At 45.9% G+C, this 21,679-nt stretch overlaps 1 protein-coding gene across 4 annotated transcripts in view; it reads left to right on the forward strand.

The window, feature by feature from the left end:
- SUCO (SUN domain containing ossification factor) overlaps positions 1-21,679 on the forward strand; it is a 38,111-nt gene that overhangs the window by 13,249 nt on the left and 3,183 nt on the right. Inside the window, exons 3-22 of one of the 4 annotated variants that reach the window (XM_068164615.1) lie at positions 652-750; positions 2,025-2,170; positions 4,830-4,970; positions 5,153-5,303; positions 7,204-7,324; positions 7,535-7,659; positions 8,062-8,129; positions 8,856-8,963; positions 9,730-9,835; positions 11,735-11,755; positions 11,982-12,037; positions 12,735-12,826; positions 13,463-13,528; positions 16,144-16,218; positions 16,775-16,871; positions 17,283-18,449; positions 19,292-19,379; positions 19,735-19,839; positions 20,896-21,050; positions 21,440-21,531. In XM_068164615.1, the coding sequence (XP_068020716.1) occupies positions 652-750; positions 2,025-2,170; positions 4,830-4,970; positions 5,153-5,303; positions 7,204-7,324; positions 7,535-7,659; positions 8,062-8,129; positions 8,856-8,963; positions 9,730-9,835; positions 11,735-11,755; positions 11,982-12,037; positions 12,735-12,826; positions 13,463-13,528; positions 16,144-16,218; positions 16,775-16,871; positions 17,283-18,449; positions 19,292-19,379; positions 19,735-19,839; positions 20,896-21,050; positions 21,440-21,531 (3,079 nt within the window). The remainder of the gene's footprint in view (positions 1-651; positions 751-2,024; positions 2,171-4,829; positions 4,971-5,152; positions 5,304-7,203; positions 7,325-7,534; positions 7,660-8,061; positions 8,130-8,855; positions 8,964-9,729; positions 9,836-11,734; positions 11,756-11,981; positions 12,038-12,734; positions 12,827-13,462; positions 13,529-16,143; positions 16,219-16,774; positions 16,872-17,282; positions 18,450-19,291; positions 19,380-19,734; positions 19,840-20,895; positions 21,051-21,439; positions 21,532-21,679) is intronic. The other 3 variants (XM_068164616.1, XM_068164617.1, XM_068164618.1) reach the window with 3 other exon arrangements.

Below are 21,679 nucleotides of genomic sequence, written 5' to 3' on the forward strand. Positions count from 1 at the left end.
TAAATTCCACCAGCTTTCTTGTCACCCTTTTAAGTACTGCTCAGAAATAACTTGTGTGAGTTGTAGTCACAGCTTAGAGTCTTGAGGAGCAAGTAAATTCGTGTTAGTACTGCAGCCTGGGTTTAAAGCTCTCTTCTCAAGTGTTTGTGAATCACTGCACTAGATTGTGAGTCTTAGTCTGTCAAAGAGAGAGTTACTTTAAAAGATCCCAGCAGATGTGGAATTAGTCCAGTTTTGATGACCTGCTGCAACTGGAACATGCCAAGGTTTGTTTCTAATGGTTGCTAGTTGCAAGTCATCTGTGGACTGGAGGGGGCAAGTTTCCTGCTGTTTGGGGCTGCAAGGGGGCTCCCTTGGCATGAGATCCTATCAGAATGATTGATTTTCCTTGGCACACCAACAGAATGGTTCTAGGCTGTGTCTTTCCTGGGAAGATTTAACTGAATTGCTTCAATGTGCTTTAGTCTTTGCCCAGGTGAGATTTCAAACATGTGGCCAGTTGCTATGGAGGTTGGTGTAGCTTAGCTGCATGTTGATACTTTGGTGGTAAAGGTCTGTACCTAGCACTTGGCCTATGCCAAAGGGAACTCCCCTTGCTAGAACAGAGAGCCTATTTTACTGATGCTTACTCTTGGTTTACCTTTACACCAGAGGGAAGAGGCTGGCCCCAGGCTGGAGTCTGACCATGCAGACTCAAGTACACGGAGTTCTACAGAAGAGCTGCTTGTTGATCTTGCAAAACCTGACCAGGCAAGACTTTAATTTCATTTACTGTGTTCATTCTTCAAATGCTTCTGGATTTCAGCCTCTCACTTTGGTTAGCTAAAGCTCATGGTAGCCATTGGTCCCGTTTCGCCAGCATGCAGGGCTGCTGTCAGACTCGTGTTTCCAGTGGAGGGGAAAATGGGTGAGCTGACAGCTCTTGTGCTGCCCATGTGCACAAGTAATAAGAGTCATTTGATAGTTGTATGTAGTGACCACATCTTTCAAGATGGATTAAAATTGGATGTTGTAGGTATGGATGTCTCTTTGTAAATGACACAAAACTCCTTACTGGGGTCTCTCATGCACATCAGGCTGGGTGATCACAGCAGTCCAGTTAAAGTTTCATCCTTCATGGCTCCTGTCTGGGTCATTTCCTTCTTGAAATGGAAGGGGAGTTGTGCTTCAGTTGTATGTCAGTGCTTGATGTCAAATGTTACAAAGACCACTGTTAGAGAGGATTTGTGTTGTGGATTACAAGGCAACATACACGGGATGTGCTCCTGAGTATATATTGCGTGGGATAGATGTGCAACTCTGGTGAAACATTCCAGACCTGTTCAGTTAGATGACTGACTCTCAGAGCAATGGAAAATACTCCTCAAGGAGGGCCTCTGGTCATCAGCTGGGTTACTCAGTGTGGCCTGTTTGGATGCTTGTGTGCTTTCCAGATTTAGAAAGCCTTCTTTTGATGATGCTGTGCAAGGCTTTATGAGAACTGAAGACCAGAATAAATAAGACTCAAAATGATTAGACTCTCAAAAGTGAGAAGCAGTTTATCCCTTCCTTCAGTTACAATGGAATGGACTTCTGAATGGTTTTGGACCTCTGAGTGATTAAAATTGACAGCCTTCCCCAAAATGAAACTGAGGCTGAAAAGAGAAAACAGATTCTGTGATCATGGAGCATGCAAACAGAGGAATGTATTTCAGTTGCTGAAACACTCAAGCATGTGCTCTTGAGGCTCTCTTCATAGAGGTGGGTGGGTGGGTGAGGAAGCTCTCACACAAACTTCTCTCCAGTTAGTATTTGTACGCTTCTACTGCAGACTCCAGAATAGTGTTGCTCCTACCCCAGAGCAGCACTGAATACCACCTGGGTTTAGGAAGGAAGCAAAATAGCTGGGTGCCAGCTTTCTGCCTGTTGTTTAGGTTCACTGATGACAGGAATTTGTGCTGTTAAAACTACCACAGCAGATGATGTTGCATGAATGCTTTTGCTGTTCAAGTTGTGAAAAGCCTGTTCCTCTGATGTTTCCCTAGCCTACAGACATGAGTGAAGCTGGCCAACCTGAAGTTCAGACTCCACCTTCAGCAGATTTAAATAAAGCTTCTTCTAGCATGGTTGCAAGCACTGAAAACATTTCCAGTTCACCTACCTCAGAGATGCCTCCAGTCTCACAGCCTGAGTAAGTCTTGAGGTTTTTATTTGTATGTATTGCTTTGGCCTTTGGGAGAGCCTGATTTATTCTGGTGTTATTCAAAGGGCTGCTTAGTAAGGTTAGATTGCTGTGAGATTCTTCTGCTGCACTTGGATTTTTATGGTGTCAGTGCTGATGGAACATGCCACTTGCTCAGTGTGTGGATGGAGGTGTGTGCCTGCACAGAGTGTCATGTTATTGCCAGTATCAGTTCCCTAGCTGCTGTTTTGGCAGAAAAAATCCAGCTGCTTACAGGTGCTAAGCAATCTGTGCTGTGAAAGCCCTCAGGTCGTTAGGGTTTCTGACCTTCCACATCTGTGCTAACAAGTATCAAAGCTGCTTCAGCAATGCTTCTGCTTTGTGTTTAGGAAGAACTTTGCATGATTTTATTTCAGGCCTTACACCAGAACAGTCTCAAAGGTCTGATTTTGACAGACTTCTGATGAAACAGCAAATTTTAGTATCCATGCAGCCATGGCAGTTTGTAGTTGTGGTGTCAGTGTCTGATTGGCTGTGTTGCAGAGCTACCTCTGCTGGAGGCACTCTTCAGTTGTGCTTAGTTTTGTTCCTCTGTTTTGTGGAATGCTGTGCTATCAGGTGTTAACTTGAGTATGGGAATCCAGGTGTCTGCTTCTACTGTGACAGAACTCTCCTGGAGTTTGATGTGTGCTGAGGGGAATGTGTTCTTCTGATTATCTCCTGATAAAGATCTGATCTTTTGGTAGATAAACTTTCAACACATGACAAATCAAGCAGGCTTCTCCTCAGTGGTGTGGTGCTGTTCTGTTTGTGGTGGGGGGCTTTTAATGGTCCAGTTTTTCTGGTTGATCAGATTTAGTTTCTTCACCACAGGAAAGGTCTGGAAATCTTTGTTGCTTGATCTTACCCTGCATGCTCAGCAAGATCAAGTACTTTGGTACATCATAACTCTCTTCAACTGCAAGTACTCAGCAATCAAGTTTCTCCAACTTGTAGTTGTTCTAATCAAAAGTGGGGTTTCAGTAGGTCTTTTTGTAGCACTTGTTGATTACTGCACTGTGTAAATGCACTTTAAACCCTGCTGTTGTCAGTCCAAACTATTTTTACCTTGCAGGGAGTATTTTCCAGTGGTGCATTTATTGTAGCTTTTCTATCCAGACCTAATTTGGGGCAACACACTGAAAAACAGCCTGATGACCTCCTCTAGCTGCAAGTGAAGAGAGCAACCAGATACATAGTGGGCTTGCTAATGCACTTGAGTAATTAAGGCAAAACCACTGACAAAGTATTCAAAGGGAGGGGATGCTGCAGTTGTTAGGCTTGTGCTGCTTGCCTTCTGCAAAGATGAATGACTCAAGGCCATCTGGGTGCACGCTGATAGGAGAGTGTTTTTAAGTCCATACCTGTGCCATATTTATTTGGTAGTTATTCAAAGTGTCATCTACCCACTGAGGTCAGGAATATGTGGAGCTCTTTAATTATGGTGATTGACCTCCCTTCAGTCATTGAAGTGTTCCATGCAGAGCTGAACTCTGCATCTCAGATGTGTGCCTGTTGGGGTGTCCAGAGAAACTGCTCCCTGCTTGTAGCTAATGGATTCTTAGATTGCTGGTAGTTGTTAGGTTTTGCTACTTAGCAAAAAGCCTTGACTACCTGTGAGGGGCTTTGTTTTTAGTACTGTGGGAGCTGTTGTTGAAGAAGTACTGAAATTGGCTCCCTGGGTCTGTTGTGGTTGCTTCTGTTGGCAATTGCAGCAGCTGGAGTCAAGATCCCGTTTTAAGTTGCTGACGTGCTGTTTGTGTGTTGGCATCTCTGCCATGTTATTGGATTAACCTAGTTTGCTGTGGGCACTGTAGAAAGCTTATGTTGAAGTTTAGGAGGCAGGATAAAGCCCTGACTGAGATTTGGTTTATAGCCTAAATGTGGAAGTCATCTCTGTACTGGGTAAGTAAGGACAGTCACAGACGTTGCCAACTGGGAGTTTCTTGTCCATCTTCTGCCCCCCCTGCAGCGTTGCTGGAGAGAGGCTTGAGTTTCAGTTTCTGCCTTGGGTTTGTCTGATTCAGGGCTCTGCCTTTCTGGGAGAGAAGTAGTGAAGGGAGTGGGCTGAGTTACTTAGGGTGGGCTGCTGATGCAGCTTGGATGATGGTCTGCTGGTTCACCTCATTTTTATTGCACTAGGAGAAAAGAGTAGTGTAAAGGAGGGGTTGTGGCTGGCCGTACTGTATAGCACTATGCCACTCCTTTGCTCCTAGCTTTAGCCAAGTGCTGTTCTGATTGTTGCCCACTGGCTTGAGAGCATCAGGAGCTTTTAGTGATGGACTCAGACTTGCTTTGATTCCTTTGAAAAGGAAAATTGCTGGCAGCTGGGTAACTCTGAAGCTGTTCTTAATTTGTAGTGATGATGGGAAACATTATCCTTCCCAGTGCTTGGTCAGATGCTTTGTGCTCCTTTGAGACAAACAGTCTGGAAAAGGAAATTCCATTCTTGCATGGGTACAGCTGAGAATGCAGTTCCACAGAGTAGAGCATTCTGCATTCCTCTCTCCTGATTTATTTCTGTAAGACTGTTTTCAAAAGCTTTCAAGTAGCTGTAGTGTTGTGGTTGGGTAGTGGGGTGGTTTGTGTTACCAGAAGGGTAAAGCCCACGTTATTTCTTTTCCCTCAGTGCAATACAAGATTCCAGTGCTGATGTCCCTGTAGTCAGCTCCAGTGAAACTGAGCAGTCAGAACCTGACTGTGATATTGGTGGACCACTTGAGGCTGAATTGCAGAGTGAACCTTCCTCTTTTGTCAGTCCCCCAGAAAGGTGAGTGTTGACACTTTAAACAGATTGTGAGTTTGAATCATTGAAAAGTAATTGTTCTTTTCTGCCCTGGCTGCCAGCAAACATTTGTGTGTGTTTGCTTATCTTCAGAGTTGTGTGGTTAATACTGCCTGTGGCTGATAATGTGATTGGCTTATAGGTGCTAATAGTGTGAAAACTTTCAGCCTTGCAGGGCAGCATATAGAGAACATATCATCCTCACATGGCAAGGGAAAGAAGACAAAATCAGAGTTTGAGTCGAAGGTTTCAGCACCTGAGAAGGGGACAGATGAGCAAAAATCTGCTCTGAATGCCTCGGAGAACTTAAAAAGGGAGGTAAGCATTACTGACCCCTGCGTGGGACACAGGAGCTTAAGGCCCTCTGGTAGGTTGTCACCATTGTGAAAGAGAATGATGACCATCTGATAGCCTCTCTGTAAATGCACAGCCCTCCCATTCTGAGCACTGTGTGTGGTTCTGGTGTTGCCATCTCCACAGGGGAGAAAAACTGGGAGAAAAGGCAGCAAGCTTGATCCCTTGGCACAGAACAGGTTTTCTGAGCTAAGTCTCTTAAGATATGACTTGGGGAAATCAACTAAAACTGTCTGAAGTGGAATTCAGAGGAAACCTTCATGTAACAGAAAATCAGGTGAGACGTCCACAGGATGCTGTGGATGCTTCAATTTTTGCATAGGTTAAAAAAAACCCAACAAAAAAAACCCCAAAACAAAACCCAAACCCCACAACAAACATCTGGAGGCTGTTGTGTGGTCTGGGTAGGTTTGTGGAAGTCTGAGGTCTGGATCTTGACTGAGTCAGGAAATTCCTGAATAGCAAGCAGATGGCTAGAGGCGAAGATGACAGTTGGAGGGAAGAGAAAGCATTTGGGGTTTGTTGTACTCTTCCCTAGATCAGTTACTCAGCCACTGTTTGTGGGCTATTGAGCTAGACAGGTGGTCTCTGCTTAACTGTGAGAGTGCTTCTGTGCTGCTCTGTGAGGCACTTCCTGAAGCTTCCACTCTGCAGGTGGGTAAGGAACAAGCCAGGTCTCAGCAGTGCCATGTTTCGCTCGTTCAGGCTCCTGGCGCGTTGAACTGCCACTGGTAGCTTTATTTCCTGAGATCACTGAGCAGAATACAGTGTGCTTTAAAACAATTCTATGCAGCCAGGAAAAAGCCTTCTAGAGAACATACTACAAGCAAATTGCTGTAAGCCACTATTGTGGAAAACCCCCAAAAGCCAGGGTTGTCTGTCTTCACCCCAGTGCTTTCAAGAGTGCAGTTTGAGTCATTAGGGTATTGCCTTGATGTCATAGTTAAGCAGCAGCATGATTTGGCATTGCTCACTTAAGAGGTCTGACTTAAGATCCTCTTTGGACTATGAAGAAAGTGTTGTGTCCTGAACTTTCTTGGGAGAGGGAGCTACAGAGGTTGTTTTAGGCCTGCTCATTTCTAAACAGATGTGAGGATGTGTTTTTGTGGGCAAGGTCTATAGAGTTCTGTTGCAGTGTACTTGTGTGGGTTTGGCTCTGGCTGAGGGCTTTCAGCTACAGAACTCTCTTGCTTTCAGTGCAGAGAAATGATCAACCTGCCAAGAAGTCATTCTGGTAACTACCTGTGAAATGTGGTCTACAAAACCTCTACTTGACTTGTGTAGAGCAGCTTTTTGCACATCTGGTGACGTGCTGGAAGTTAGCTGATGCAGTGGGGAAGCTGCCTTGAGGTGGCATAGCATATGCTTCATTGAAAGGGGTTTCTGCTTTGTCAGGCAAGTCCCAAACATTATTTCTTTGGTCACTGAACAGTAAAACATTTAAAAGTAGTATCTTCTTGTGCTGTTTGAGGTTTAGAGAAACTCCTGGAGACCTCTGGAGCTCTGTCATGACCAACACTCATATTTGAAGAGTTCTGCTACAAAAACTTTTTCTCCTTGGGAGGAAAGACCAAAAACCTGGAAGGAAAGATGTTTTGAGACCAAAGGATTGGTTTCCTTAGTGTATGGAGCCCCAGAAATGACCCAAATCTCGGTGAAAGAATGCACAATCCTGTCAGGAAACAATCACATGTCTCTTGGGCCCCTGGGCCTGCCTTGGCAGCAGGTTTTTAGCAGGGGTTCAAATGGTGTATCTACTGTTGGTTTGGTATTGGTTTTAGCTTCTTGGTTTTAAGCATTGAAGTTGATCTGTATTTCATGGCTCCTGAGGCACACTCACAGTTGATGCTTTGTTCTTTTGCAGAAAGACTATAAGAAAACAGGAGAAATTGACCCTACATCAGTGATGACCCCAAAGGACCCTGGAGACATTCCAACATTTGATGAATGGAAGAAGAAAGTCATGGAAGTGGAGAAAGAAAAGAGTAAGCTTAGGATTCATTGGTTTGGTCTAATTACAGACCACTTGCATCTTCACACAAATCACATGTGACTAGTGGAGCTCTCTGCTGTGCAGCCTGGAGCAGCACCAGATCATTCATAGCAGTTATTGTATAGAAGCAGTGAGCAGAGGTTCCATGGAAGTGAAGATGCTGCCTGTGGTGGCTGTAGTAGCAATACTTTCTCGTCCCTAGGTCAGTCAATGCACCCTTCTGCAGCTGGTGGGCAGCATGCCACAAAAAAAGTCCAGAAAAACAGAAATAACTATGCCTCTGTAGAGTGTGGGGCCAAGATTCTGGCAGCAAATCCAGAAGCCAAGGTAAGCATTACTGTGCATTCTTTCAGTTTACTCTTAGGCAAGAAGTAGTGCAAAGTGCAGTAAGTGGAGACTGAACCCTGATTTCTGAAGTAGTCTTTTTATGGTCAGGCTTATTGTGATTTTTGATTGATAAAAAGTGGGACATCAACCTGAGTGAATGTGGAATGGGGAGAAGAATCTTAGTACTGAAACCAAGCAACTGAACAAAGTTGTATTAAGCAGCTCACTGTAGTAAATAGCCTGTGACTGTCCCAGGGAACACAGCATACTGTCTGCTGCCTGATTTGTGAGACTTGGTATTAGTCTAAACAGCTGTGGACCTTTGGAGAGAGGGGACAACCTCTTGGTGCTGGGTTAGTATCAACCATACAGTCTAAAACACTAATTCTCTTCTTGATACAGAGCACTTCAGCTATCTTGATGGAAAACATGGACCTTTACATGCTAAATCCTTGCAGTACTAAAATCTGGTAGGTTGCTGAGCCTTGCTTGTGACAGGAGTGAGTATCACTTCCCCTGTGGGACTGGCATGACATGGTGTGTTTGATTTGTGTCTGTAAAGAACTTTGGATGTACAGAATCACCTAGGTGGGAAGAGACCTCAAAGGTCAAGTCCAACCTACTTAGTTGATACCAGAACAGAATAGAATGTTTGCCTTTTTTTCTTACTTGGCTTAACCAACTGTCTCCTGAATGTAAGATTAGTACTAGATGCTTTGTGATGTCCCCCATAGAACTGTCTGTGGTGTTGAGCAGTAAGATCAAGGGTTCCCCTTCATTCATGTCAGTATTTGTGGGGTTTCCATCATTATAACCTTACAGAAGAGAGTTCTGGTGAAGACTTTTTTCCCCAGCTGTCAATTACTTACAGGACACGTAATCAGAATGTACCACATACTAACTGCTCTTTCAGGTGGGGTTTAAATGATGCTTGCTGTCCTTAGCTATTAGTTCTGTGACTGGTTGCTTTTGGGTACAAGATGGAGGAAGCTCTGTGGGTGCAGGTGTTACTGAGATGTGCAGGGAAATACCACCAGTGATTTTTGAGGGGAGCAGCAAGTAGTGCCTCCATATTGTACAGCACTTCATATTGTTGTTTACACCTAGTGGAAGATGCAGTAACAAGGTAAGGGCCTGAGGGCTGGAGCTGCAGAAGGAAGAGTGCTTTTGAAACAAATCTCTTGTTTCTCTCCAAGGTTTGTTATTGAGCTCTGTGAACCAGTCCAAGTGAAGCAGTTCGACATTGCAAACCATGAATTGTTCTCCTCCACTCCCAAAGACTTCCTGGTGTCTATTAGTGACAGGTATGTGGCCAAAGCTCACCCTTCTGAGGGACACATGAAGGATGAGTAGTCAGCAGATGGCCTCACCAAGCATGGTCTCTGTGTGCCTCTTCCTGTGCGAAGTGGGACTGTGAAGCTGTACGGGGTTTTTGCTGGATGTTATTGGTTACAGCACTGTGTTCCATGGAAGGGACAACTGTGAGGTCCTAGAACACATGGCTTGAGCTCTTTACATGCTTCCTGTGTTGTTGATGTAATTCTGGTATGTGAAAGAGGAGACCCTGAACCCAGGGCATCAACCCCCGCTTGCTGCTTCGCCGCTTCAAATGCATAGACTCTGATTTCCAGCGCTTGGGCTGCTGCCTGGTTCCAGCTCTGGTTTGCTCTCTTTTTTTGCTGCTTGCATACAGGAATATTTGCAATCTGCCACTTGGGTGTCATGTTGCTCAGTGTTCATCTGAGGTGACTTTTTTCCATTCCAGAGCCTTTGCTGCAGGCTGGATTTCAGCAGTTGGATCCAGTATAGGGTTTCATGCTCCAAGGACTCACATGCTGTTTCCACTATGTGAAGAGATACTGCTGAGGTTTTGTGTTGGGCCTAGCTTTATCTTGCAAGTCCTCTCTCCACAAGCACATTGCTGCTGTCTTGCAACTGAAAGGAAAAGGGAAGGGGAAAAAAAGCAGAAGCACTTTTTCTGTGAAAAGATGCTTTGGGAAACTTCAGCAGGTGCCTGTGAACAGTAGGTTCCTTCATTGCTTTTAGCTGATTCCATTGTTTCTTTTCTAGGTACCCAACAAACAAATGGATTAAATTAGGTACTTTCCATGCCAGAGATGAGAGAAATGTCCAAAGCTTTCCTCTGGATGAACAGATGTATGCAAAATATGTTAAGGTAACTTAATCCTGCATCCATCCTTCTCAGGAAGGGTTTGCTGTGCTTACTCTATACACTAGCATCCTGAGAAGCATCTTATCAAAGCATGCCCTGCCATGAGCTGTGCTAGTTTGGTTAGTGGCAGTGGCCTTTCTGTGACTGTCCATGTACTAAACCTTCTCAGGCAATCACCAGTATGTTGCCTTCCTCACAAAGGTGACTGGATCTGGAGAAGCATTTGGTGCCCAAGCACATACCTTGTGTCCAAGGACATGCTTAGTTGATACCTGAATAGAATAGAATGTTGTCTGCCTTTTTTCCTCACTTGACTTAACCAACTGTCTCCTGAACATAAGATCAGAAGTTTTGGCCTGTTTTGACTCTTGGCTGCACTTGCTTGTGTGCATATATATGTAAAATGTGTGTGTGCATATATATAAAGAATATTTTATATATATCTATAAAATATCTGTGGTATGTGTATACAATCACACTCCCTGGAGCACAGATTGAAATATGCCCCTTCTCTGGGTACTTTTGTGCCAGCATCCTGCTATGCAGTTTAAAGTGAATCTGAAAGAGTAAGCATTTGAATTCTGGTTCCCATCAGCAGTCTCCAAGTGCAGTTTTGCAGTTACTTAATCAAAACTGTGACTCATGGGAGTTACTTAGGTTACTGCTACTGCAGGACTTGCCATGATCTCTCTGCCTTCAAAATAACTTTGAGCAAGCTCTTCCCTCAGGAGCCTCTGAATAAAATTCTGTCAACCATGTGGTACTTGGACCAATATAAAGTAGTGGGACCTCGTGGAGGTTTGAATTCAAATAAAGTACAAACCTTTTAGGTCCTCTAAGTGATGTTACCTTCCAGTTGTGGTGCTGCCAACAAAACAATTGTGCTGCTGAATGCAGTTGGTGCTTTGCTGAGGCAGCAGCTGTCAATGATAGTTACCTAACTTCTCCACCCAGGAATTCTGCATGAGTCACAGGATGAAGAGTTCATTTGAAATCCTGCTTTAATTAATTGATTCAATTCTGGCTGAATTAATGCCCTAAGGTAGCTTGTTGGAGTGCTAGGTGCACCCTAGGTGCTTCAGCCCTTAGTCTCTGGGCAGATGGAGTGTTCTGCCTCGAGGAGTGTCCATGCTAACATTTTCTAAGGGTCATCCTCACAATGTCTTTACTTTGTACCCCAGAAAGTAAGCAAGCTGAGGTGTGCCTAGGCTACAGGTTTTTGAAGAGGCTTAATGAACTTGTATCCAAAGTGATGGAAACTTTTTGTAAGAGTGCTTTTATGGGAATAGTTTCATGACCTCACTTGCAGGTCAGTCATTAGTTGTCTACATGCTGGCTTAATAAATGCATTTTATCTTGCAAGGTGGCTTAGACTGATTAAATAGCAGTGTGTAGTCAAGCTCTCACTAGAAATACACAGCTGACAGCAGATCCCAAATGTATCATCAGATCCTCTATACATTTTCTTCCAGCAGCACTCAAACTGAAGCCTACTACACTGAATGTGAAGCAGCAGTACACGGTGTGTGCTGTGAAAGGCTTTTTCCTTTGGAGTCACTCTCTGTAATCTGTGCTCTTTAAGGGGGGGACACAAATACACTTACCACTTAACACACTTAGGTGTTCTGTCTGCAATAATGCTGCCTAGAAAAATTGAATAGCTTCAGTTCATTAATAAACCACTTGCTGCTTGTTACTTCTAATCTGCAAAGGTACAAGAGCTAAATGACCTCTTGCTACCCAGGTCAGATGAAGTAGCATTGCAGCTTCATCCTTCATAATTAGTTGTCTTGGCCAGTTGTAGTACTGAATTAAACCCAACCAACCTGTAATTGCCTGTGGCATGTGTTCAGCCTTTTGTACTGACATCTTGTTTTTTTCTCTCTTCCTTTCTTGCTTCAGATGTTCATCAAGTACATAAAGGTTAGCAAACTCTTCTTTTGGAATGATAAATGCATGGGGCTTGGGGTGCTCTCTGCTGTGACTCATCACTCTAATGCATGGCAAGAACAACCTCTCAAAGTCTCTTCTGCTGTGGGTGATTTACAGATCTCTTGAGTAAAAGGTTGCAATGTCAGGGTTGGGTTTGTGTCTGAAGTGCACTTCTGACTCTGGGGCTTTGGAGTTTTAAGTACCTTTTGTTCTTCAGGTGGAGTTGATATCGCACTTTGGATCGGAACACTTTTGTCCTTTAAGTCTTATAAGGTAATATCTTAAGTGTTGTGTTCATCTTTCTACCTCACTGCAGTGAGGATGAGTGTTTCAATAACCATTGGACAACTTCTGTTTTCATCTTAAGTTAGTTGCAAATACTGAATTGAAGCAGCTGCCTAACTTCTCTGATTGACATCTGTTTAAAGCAGCTTGTAGTCTCTTGCTCTGATTCTCCAGTATATAAGGAATAGTTTGTATTTGCAGGGAGTGTTAGGGAAACAGGAGCCTGAGCAGCCTTACAGGAGCCTTTTGGGAAGCTGCTGTGTCTCATGCTATCCCAGGCACGTACAGTTAGCAATGTCTGGAATGGCTCAATCAGGGTAGCTGTGTGTAATTCAGAGAGCAATCGGCCTCTGTGCTGCTTGGAAAAAAAAGTGCAAAGTCAAAATTAGAGGTGTAAAAGCTCCTGGAGGTCTGGAGCCAAGGAAGTCTAGATACCAGTTCAAATTAAAAAGGAGGAAAAGTCCCAGAATTACTAGAATTAAAAACAGGATTGTGTTTTGGTGCAGCATTTGAAAGTATTCAGTGGTCTTGGTGGGTAAGTTTGAGAAGAGAAGCATGCCTGCTGCTTGGTTTGCTTGACTGAAAGCAACCAGTGCTTATCTAATGTATTTGCTACCCAACTTTGTTGAGTCATTGCATGATTGATGGTCTAATAGTAGGTATTTACTTTAAAACTTTCTTCAAGGGTATTTGGTACAAGCATGGTTGAAGAGTACGAAGAGATAGCTGATTCCCAGTATCAGTCTGAGCGACAAGAGCTCTTTGATGAAGACTATGGTAGGCAAACGGCTGCTTTTTTTGCTCTTTAGACATATCTTCTGCTACTCTCATGGCTCTTTGCCTGCCTGTGGTAAAGGACTGTCAGATTTACTCCTAGTGCTGATAGTGTTTCAGCACTTTGGGGCTTACCCAGCCATCCTTTTAAGGTTTGATGTATTGTAACTCTTTGGAGGGTTACTTGAAGATGCTGGAAGTAAGTCTGTTTGACTTTCCTTTCACTCCTCTTCATGTACTGACAGCAGTTAAGGAGAACTGAAGCAATCAAAGCAGCTCACACAAAATAGCTTTATGCTTGGTGTCCATAGCCTATTTTCCTGAGACTCTGTGATCAATGCTGCAAGCTGCTTGTTTGGGCTTGCAGACTTTGTGTAAAGAGATAGGAGAACCTCCAGCCCTCGCAGGATAAACACGTGAAACTCAATGAGGTGTTGCTGCATCTATGTCATGAATCCTGGGGAGACTGAAGCTTGAACCCTGAATCTCCTTGGGATTCTCATTGCCTGGAGCTTGGTATTTCTATATATAATTGCTGACCTTTAGCTTTGTTTCTGTAGTTTCACATTGTCAGATGACAGCTGAATGACATGTCGAAGCATTTGTCTGGTAGTCATGAGTGTTCTCCTTTACACCTAGATTATCCACTGGATTACAGTACAGGGGAAGAAAAATCTTCCAAAAACCTCCTTGGTTCTGCTACAAGTGAGTATGTTACTGTGCTGAAACAGAATGAGCTAGTTCTAAATGCAGGGAGACTTTTGTCATGCAGCAGCTATGACTTCCTTCCTTTTCTGCCGAATTCGTTGTGATTCCTATTTAATTGCACAGGATCAGGCAGGAGCAGTTTTGCAGCTGGGGCATTGTTCTAAAAGTGTAAAAACAGAGCTTTCCACATCTCTCTGTAAACTTCACCTTCAGTACTCTAGGATTCTGGGTATTTAATATAATGGCCATTGCATAGGGCTATAAACAAGTGGTACTGAAGTGCCGTAGAACCACAATCATTCACAGCTTGGAGAGCTGTGCTTACTGAGGCTGCCTTACCTAGAGGAGGCAATAGGGAGTTTTGTCTGATACAGCTTGGAAGGAAGGGATGGAGATCACAGCTTCAGAGAAGGCTTTATGCAGGTGTTGTTGCTTCTATGCTCTTCATAAGAGCTGTATTTTGGGGGGGGTTGAGAGGGAGTTCTTGACTGTCTCTTGTGGGTTTTCCATGGGGAAACCTCCAGGCATGGGGCTAAGAACACTTGGCTGTCCAGGTTCAATAAGTATTCCTAACTGCTGAATTATTTAGGAAAACATCAAGTGCCAAACAACTTCCAAAGAGTTCTTGCACTGTAGTACTCTTCCTTCTGTCCCAGTTAGTGAGATGTAATTTGTACCCAAAGTGAATGCTGGCTGGGCTTGGGCTTTCCTTGTACTACAGTGGATCAGAGCTGCAGAGTTCTTTGCTACTGTTTCCTAGGATGTAGTTGTCACTTGGATCAAAAGGGTCATGGAGAGGAGTACTGCACAGTCTAGAGCAGTTTTCAAAGGGCAGTGGTGGAAAAAGCCATTTATTTTACATGCTATCCTCTCACAGGTGAGAGAAAGCAGTGCCTTCCTCCTTGACACTTTGCCTCTTGTTTCTCGCTTTTAGAGTTTGGCTTGGAGCTGTCTTGGTGAGGCTTATTCACGTGTTCTGTCTGCAAGTGCAGTATTGCAAGTGGGTTTTTTGTTTGCTGTCTAAAAAAAATGCCCAAACTGTGTTTTAGAATACTAAGGCTATGATGAAAGGTTTGAAATGTCTGTCAGGGACAGTGCTTTGGAAGTGCAGCTGAGCTCTGAAACATTGCTGTGATGGTTGGTTAGTTTGCCTGGTGGACATGGTGAGTGAGCCCTTTCATCTCTGGCAGGGTACTCAGTGGCCTGGTTTTTAAGGAATACTGAGTTGTGGGTGTCTGTGTGTGTGCTCTTAGTGTTGGTTTTTTTAATGTGCCTGTGGACAACTGAGGTGGACTTCCAGCTTGCATTTTGTTTGTCTTGAACAGTGAGGAAGAGGGTCTCCTGAGGAGGAGAGGGTGGGCTTCAGATAGCTGATCTGGTCTGATCTGCAGTCTTCTGGTAGTCTGATCTGTGAGGGCAGCTCACTGTTCTTCCCCCTGCTGTTCTGCTCAACTGGCAGGCTTCTCCCCCTTTTTCCACTTCTCAGTAATAACACAGCATTCTTCCCTGCAGCTTCACGCCTGCTGTTCATCGTGACTTTTCAAAGGCAGCAGCCCCAGATCAATACTGTGGGGCAGTAGTGTAGTGTCCAGCCTGTTTTGGAGGAAAGGCAGACCCAAGGCTCTGAGCAGAGCTTCCTGTAAGAAATGTGGCATTTCTTCTCAAAGGCTTCTCTGACTTGAAGTTCTCCATGTGACACACAGGGCAGATGTGTGTTGATGGGGGGGGAGAAATGAGCCAAATTGGGATGGGCTTTGCTTGCCTATAGGAAGGTGCTCTTTCCTTTGTGGAAGGAAATAAGCCTGGCAATGTTCTCAGTACAAAGACCAGGGGGGTGCTGTATCCTGTACATCTGCTGGCACAGACCAGAGCCTCTTTGCATTTACTTCTGTGATTTTGTTACAAATAACTTTATTTAACAGAGACTTCATAAATCTAAGCCAGAGCTGTGGATCCTCAGTATGGTTTTCTTCCAGCTGCCTTAACTGCTCTACATTGCATTCAAGGGCCAGGTTATAAAGGCTAGATTTCATCTTCAATTTTTGTAGAACTGCTGCTTTGCAACAGTATCAGAGATGGCAGGTTGGGTGTTCTGGAGAGAGGCAGGATGTGAAATGACGGAGTCCAGCTTAATGCTGTGGGCACCCTGTGCTCAAAGGCAGGATTCTGTCCTGTTCATTTAACAAATGACATCTACTGAGTCACTTCTTCAGTGCTGTGGGGACAAATGATCCAATGTGTCTTTACTGGAGCTCCTCTGTTTGAATATTCAAGCTGGAAATTTCTGACCTGGGACCTTCTGCAGTGGTTCACACACTCAGGTTGCCAGAAAATTCCATGCTTAAACATTCTCCTGTTTGTCTTGCTGTTCCTGGCTTTCAGGTAGTACTTCTGTTGCTTGAATGGCTGGCTGGCAAGAGTTGGCTGTGGGTTTTCAGATACAGGTTTCTAGCTTATAAATTCAGCCTTTCAAACCAGCAGATGCATCCAGTCTGATAGAGTGGCCCTATGGTGTGATGAGCCTCAAGCAAGGGTTATGGGATGGATTGCTCAGTGGTGCTCATCTCTGGGCCCTTTGCATATGTCCTCTGAGCAGCTGTTGTCTCTTTCAGATGCTATCCTGAGTATGGTGAATATTGCTGCTAACATGCTTGGAGCCAAAACTGAAGAGTCACCTGAAGCTGAAGGTAGTTTTCAAGTTAATTTTTTTTAGATGACTGACCCTTTTTATTGCAATTGTTTGGTGAGGAGTTGGATGGTCTGTGTTTAAATGACTTTTTCACCCTTTATGACATACCTGATTACTGCCATGGCATTTTTGTCCTGCTGACTGGTAAAAGTGGGCCAAAGATTGCTGAATTTGCTGAGAAGGAAACCACCACAAGATCTTTACTCCTGGTATTTACCCAGCTTCAGTTGTGAAGTCTAACTTGCAGCTTCTGCCTGGAAATGTTTTGAGGCTGTCTGTAGCTGTGTATGCATAAACCATCAGCAGCACTTTCATTAAGATAGCTTTGACTGACATTTGCAGTTAATGTTTGGCCAAGAGCCAAATCCCCAAAACAAGCAACCAAAACAAACCAAAATGCCAAACAAACAGCAAGCAAACAACCAAGGGAAAACCCAAGCACCAAACCCACCCAAAAACACAAACCAAAAACCCAACAACAAACTGGCCACAGAATTCATTGACAGTGGGATGGTTCTTGAGTGCTTATGTTCACATCTTCCTCCTTCCTACAGCAGGGAACAAAAGTGTGTCTGAAAATGTCACTGCCACCCCTGCAACTTCAACAGCTGCACCAAGGCTGCCTGAACCAACTCCTGTCCCTTCACCAGAGTAAGTGATTTGTGTTGGGGTGGCTTGTGGTTGTTTAAAGCACGTTCCTAGCAGAGAGTAACGTGTGCCAGTCTGGATCCTCTGGCAGTAGAGTGCTCAGGTATGGCACTTAGTGCCTTGAGTTAAAAGGTAGGAAATTGGTGAAACCTGTAGTATGCTCTTGCACTCACCAGGGCAGTGTACCTCGAGGTTGAGGCAGCTGTTACAGCATACCATAAGGGAAGTGGCTACAAACAGTGACTGCAGTGACACATCACTGACTCTCCATTGTTTGTTGTTTGGAGGTGTCTCCCTGTACACTGGCTGTATCCAGGCTGGCCCCTGGTCACTGCAATAAGATCTGCTGGTGTTCTAGCAGCAGGCATATAAACCTGTTGAAGTAACATTCTGTCTCTAACTCTTTGGTTGTAGACTTGTTACTAAAGAGATCCTACAGATAGATAAAGAGCAACTAGCCGTGGATTCAGCCAAAGAAAGTCCTATTGTTCAGCTCGTACAAGAGTATGAGGAAGACACGAGCCAGTCAACGATAACCTTGCTGCCCAGTGATGATCAGGAAGAGGAGGCATCCACGTGGTTTGAACTGGAAGCAGAGAAGTACTGCTGTGACACGGCAGCAGTGTGTTGTGTTTCCACCTTTTCAGAGCACCTCTTGAAGTGGTGCTCGGTTGCAGCAGCCGTGTGTCGGCAGCATGGTAAAGCTGGAGGTAAACAAGGGCAAGATGACACTGCTGGTGTTCAGCAGCCACAGGCAGTTCTGACCGAGTCTGTACATCCATCAGCAGATGAGCCTCTGCCCGAGCAAGCAGCCAGCCAAGCTGAGAGGCCATCTGGAACTCCTGTGGCAGTTGACTTCAGCAGCGCGGCCCACGAGGAGATGGGTAACGACACCATAGATTCAGTCCAACTGGAGCCCAGCCATCCTCAGACCGTCTCTCAGTCCCTCCTCTTAGAAGTCACTGCTGAAGTTAAGCCATTGCCAACAACAGACATTGTGTTGGAGCCAGCAAAGGAAGATGCAGGCTGGGCAGCAGCAAGGGTGACTCCCCCAGTGGATGTAGCTGATATCAGTGCAGAAACAGAGAAGGCTGGGAGCTCTGTTGCAGAAGAAAAGCCTCTGGCTTCCGAGACCAGTGTGGCCACTGAGGTAAAGGAGATGAGCACAAAAGAGATTGTGGCCACTCCAGTGATTGCAAAGCCTGCAGACACTGTTCTTCAGCCTGAGCATGCAGTGGGGACTCTAGCCAGTGATGCTGGGGAAGGAAAGGAGAGCGCTGCAGACCTGCAAAAACCTGTTCTGCCTCCTGCGGAGTCTTCTGTGTCTGCCGAAACAAAGGAGGAGGATCAGGCAACTGAGGAAGCTTTGATGGCAATTCAGGTCTCAGGGGGACCGCAGAGAACAGCCACAGACTTCTATGCTGAGCTGCAGAATTCAACAGACCTGGGCTATGCCAATGGGAATCTTGTTCATGGGTCTAATCAGAAGGAGTCTGTCTTCATGCGCCTCAACAACCGCATCAAAGCCCTGGAGGTGAACATGTCTCTCAGCAGCCGCTACTTAGAAGAGCTCAGCCAGAGGTATGTGTGAGGAGGGCTGGCAGGAGGCTGCCCTATCTGAACATCATGGCTGGTCAGCTCTGCAGGGGATGGACACACAGTAGTACAGTGAAAGCGGGGTCCAGCGTAGAGCGCGGCTTAAAGCTTGATGGGAAGTGAGGCATGCCTCATCCTGGGTACCTGATCTAGCTGTGCAAGGGCTGCCCTGGCTGTGCTTGGGATACAACCACGTGGGTTGTTTGGAGGAGCAGTGCTGTGGGGTTTTAAAAGGATAAGGTGTTGCCAGGGTGTAAGCACTAATCCTTCTGACAAAGGGGCACATCCTGGTGTGAAACTGAAGGGCAGAGAATTACAGTGCTGCCTTTGCTACGTGGTTTATTTCCACTTCAACTGCTGTGTTCCCTGTAGTAACGCTTGGTGAAGGCAGCACAGAGAAGGAGCCAAGACCTTGCTGTGAACAATGTAGATGCATCACCTGTGGTGCTGCTTAGCCACAAGAGCATAGCAAATGTACCTGTTTCAGGGATGATTCCAAGGAAGGGCTCTATGTACTGCTGTGTTGTCTGTCCTGGCAGTCAGGCTTTGGAGAGAACTCTGCATAGTGAGCTGGAGTAGATTGGTGCTGAGCTCTGAGGCGTTGAAATGGGTTTGATTTTAACCTTGGGAGGGGGAACCAACACACACAACTCTAGGGAGAGACACGTCTGTTTTGTGTGTGAAACGTCAAAGGAAGAAGCACTCGGGGTTTGCATTGGTGTGAACAAGGAGAAGCTTTCTGCTGGCATGCTCCTGTTTCCTGAGGACAGCTCTAGTGCTGAGGAGGTTTGTGAAGGAGCACTTCAGCCCTCTGCTCTCTGTTGCAGGTACCGAAAGCAAATGGAGGAAATGCAGAAGGCTTTCAATAAAACAATAATAAAACTCCAGAACACCTCAAGAATAGCAGAGGAGCAGGTATGGTTTGCTGGAGTGCTGAACTCTTCTGCCAGTTGGGGGAGTTCACTTTGAGGAAAGAATTGCCAGAAGTTGGAGACTTTGTTCCGATGGAAGATGCATTTATTTCCTTGCCAGCTGCCCCTCTGCAGGGTCAGAGGCCACATTCCTGCAGTGTCCCAGCCCCTGACTCGAGCAGTGAAACTGTGGCCATGTGGAGCGTGTGTGCGACTAGTGCTGCCCCAGCAGCTCCAGGTGTTGCATGCCAGTGTTGCTGCAGAGCTGCTGTGTCTGCAGGGCTCCTGGCTGTGTCAGAGAAGCCTCACTCAGTGTCTGTGACTGTGACTGACTGGCAGGGCCTCTGCTCTCTCCACAGGACCAGCGGCAGACGGAGGCCATCCAGCTGCTGCAGGCACAGCTCACCAACGTCACGCAGCTGGTGCACAACCTCTCAGCAACCGTGGCAGACCTCAGACGAGAGGTAATTACGCTCCAGTAGCCTGGGAGAGGAGCACAAATGTACGCCGGGGTCTGTAGTGAGCTTTGAGAGCTCGTCTGTAGTGGTGGTCTCAGCCTGCTTGAGCAGCTAGCCAAGGGAAGAGGCCAGTGGGAGGGGGGTTGGAACTGCATGGTCTCTGAGGTCCCTTGCAGCCCTGACAATTCTGTGAAGAGGGGAAAGTTTGAGTAGCTTGAGCTGTTCTGTGACAGCAGTGCTGGTACTAGGCTGTGCTTCTAGCCCCAGGACTGAGCAAACAATAAAGATACAGATTAGGTAGAGTAACTTAATGTCTCAGACTCCCTGTAGCGTGCTGGAATTGACACTGGTCTGTGAAATGGTTCTTAATGACATTAGACTGATCACTGACTTGGGGAGGGCAATAATGGGCTCTGATGCACATGAGGCATGTCAGAGGGGGTGGTGAAGTTGATGCTGAAGAACTTCTCTGGCATTTGCTGCATTATATAATCAGTTGTATGGCAAGACTGTGAGCCTCATTAAACAGGATGCCTTGCAGTGTCCAGCACTTGCACTGTCTGCTTAAATGCTAACAGTGCTTGCCATAGGAGGTTAGTGTGCAAGAGCATGCTGGGCTGTAACAGCAGATGAGCTTGTGGAGGGCTTGAGCTCCAAGCTGCTGAATGGGAGCCTCACATGGCTGCAGCACTGCTCTGCTTTCCCCTCTGGCTGTTGCAAGGTTTGAGATTAGGGGAATCCTGGCAACAGCATTAGTAACATACTCCCAAATGCTTTGTGTTCTCCAGCCCAGGATTTCGAGCTGCACCATAAGCATGATCTGCTGTGTGTGCAAGCCAGCACAGAGAGCTGGTGAGCTGCTCCTAGCTAGTGATTTCAGCCTTCAGCCCCTGAGTGCTGCGCAGCCAACAGACTGCATCCGAACAAGTGTTCAGCAGGGTGGGAGGACAGCAGCTTGAACGTGCCAGTGGTGTTCCTTGAGGCTGCCAGCCTCGTGCAGCACGAGGCTCAGGAGCCGTTGAGCGATTCCCTGTCTGTAACCAGTGCCTCAAACTCTTGCAGGTGTCTGATCGCCAGACCTACCTGGTGATTGCCCTGCTGCTCTGCGTCACCCTGGGCCTGGTGCTGTGTGTGCAGCGCTGCAGGGGCCCTGCTCGCTTCTGTGAAGATTACCTCTCCAGAATTCCCAAAAGCAATCACTACCCCAGCCCCAAGAGGTAATGTGTTTGTACTTGAGACCTCATTGTTCCTGCACCTTGAACTGGTATTTCCTGTCTGGTGCTCAAGGTCACTTCCAGCCTGAGCCACTCTGAGCTTGCTGAATCTTCTGGGGCTAGCGATCTGCTTCAGTTCTGAGTCATCTTACTGCAGATGGATGGCATAAAGCCACTGCTGCTCCAAAGAGGATGGTCCCCTCCTTAGGGGCATTTTGTGGCTGCTACACTGAACATGCCTTGATAGCTTGCTGCCGATACACAGCACTGTGCTTGTCAGGCTGTCTTGGGCACCTCAGTAATTGTCCTTCTGACACAGATGTTTCTTAATGAAAAATGTGACCAAGTCCTGAGAACCATGTGTCTATGAAGCCTTTGGCTTTTCTTCCTAGGTGTTTTTCCTCCTATGATGACATGAATTTGAAAAGAAGAACTTCTCTTCCCCTGGTCAGATCCCAGTCTTTCCAGCTAGCTGGTAAAGAAGGTATTAGTGCCATGTCATGCATCTGGTCCCTAATGTCACTCCTGGTGCTGTTCAGCGTGTGTGCTACTGCTCAGGGTGTGGGAATGGAACTGCAAGTTGATGGCAAAGCACACTGCATTACAGCAGTGCATGTGCACCTGCTGGAGAA

This window comes from Melanerpes formicivorus, unplaced genomic scaffold (assembly GCF_026170545.1).
Source record: "Melanerpes formicivorus ecotype bairdi unplaced genomic scaffold, bMelFor1.0.p_v2 SCAF_81, whole genome shotgun sequence".
NCBI lineage: Eukaryota > Metazoa > Chordata > Aves > Piciformes > Picidae > Melanerpes > Melanerpes formicivorus.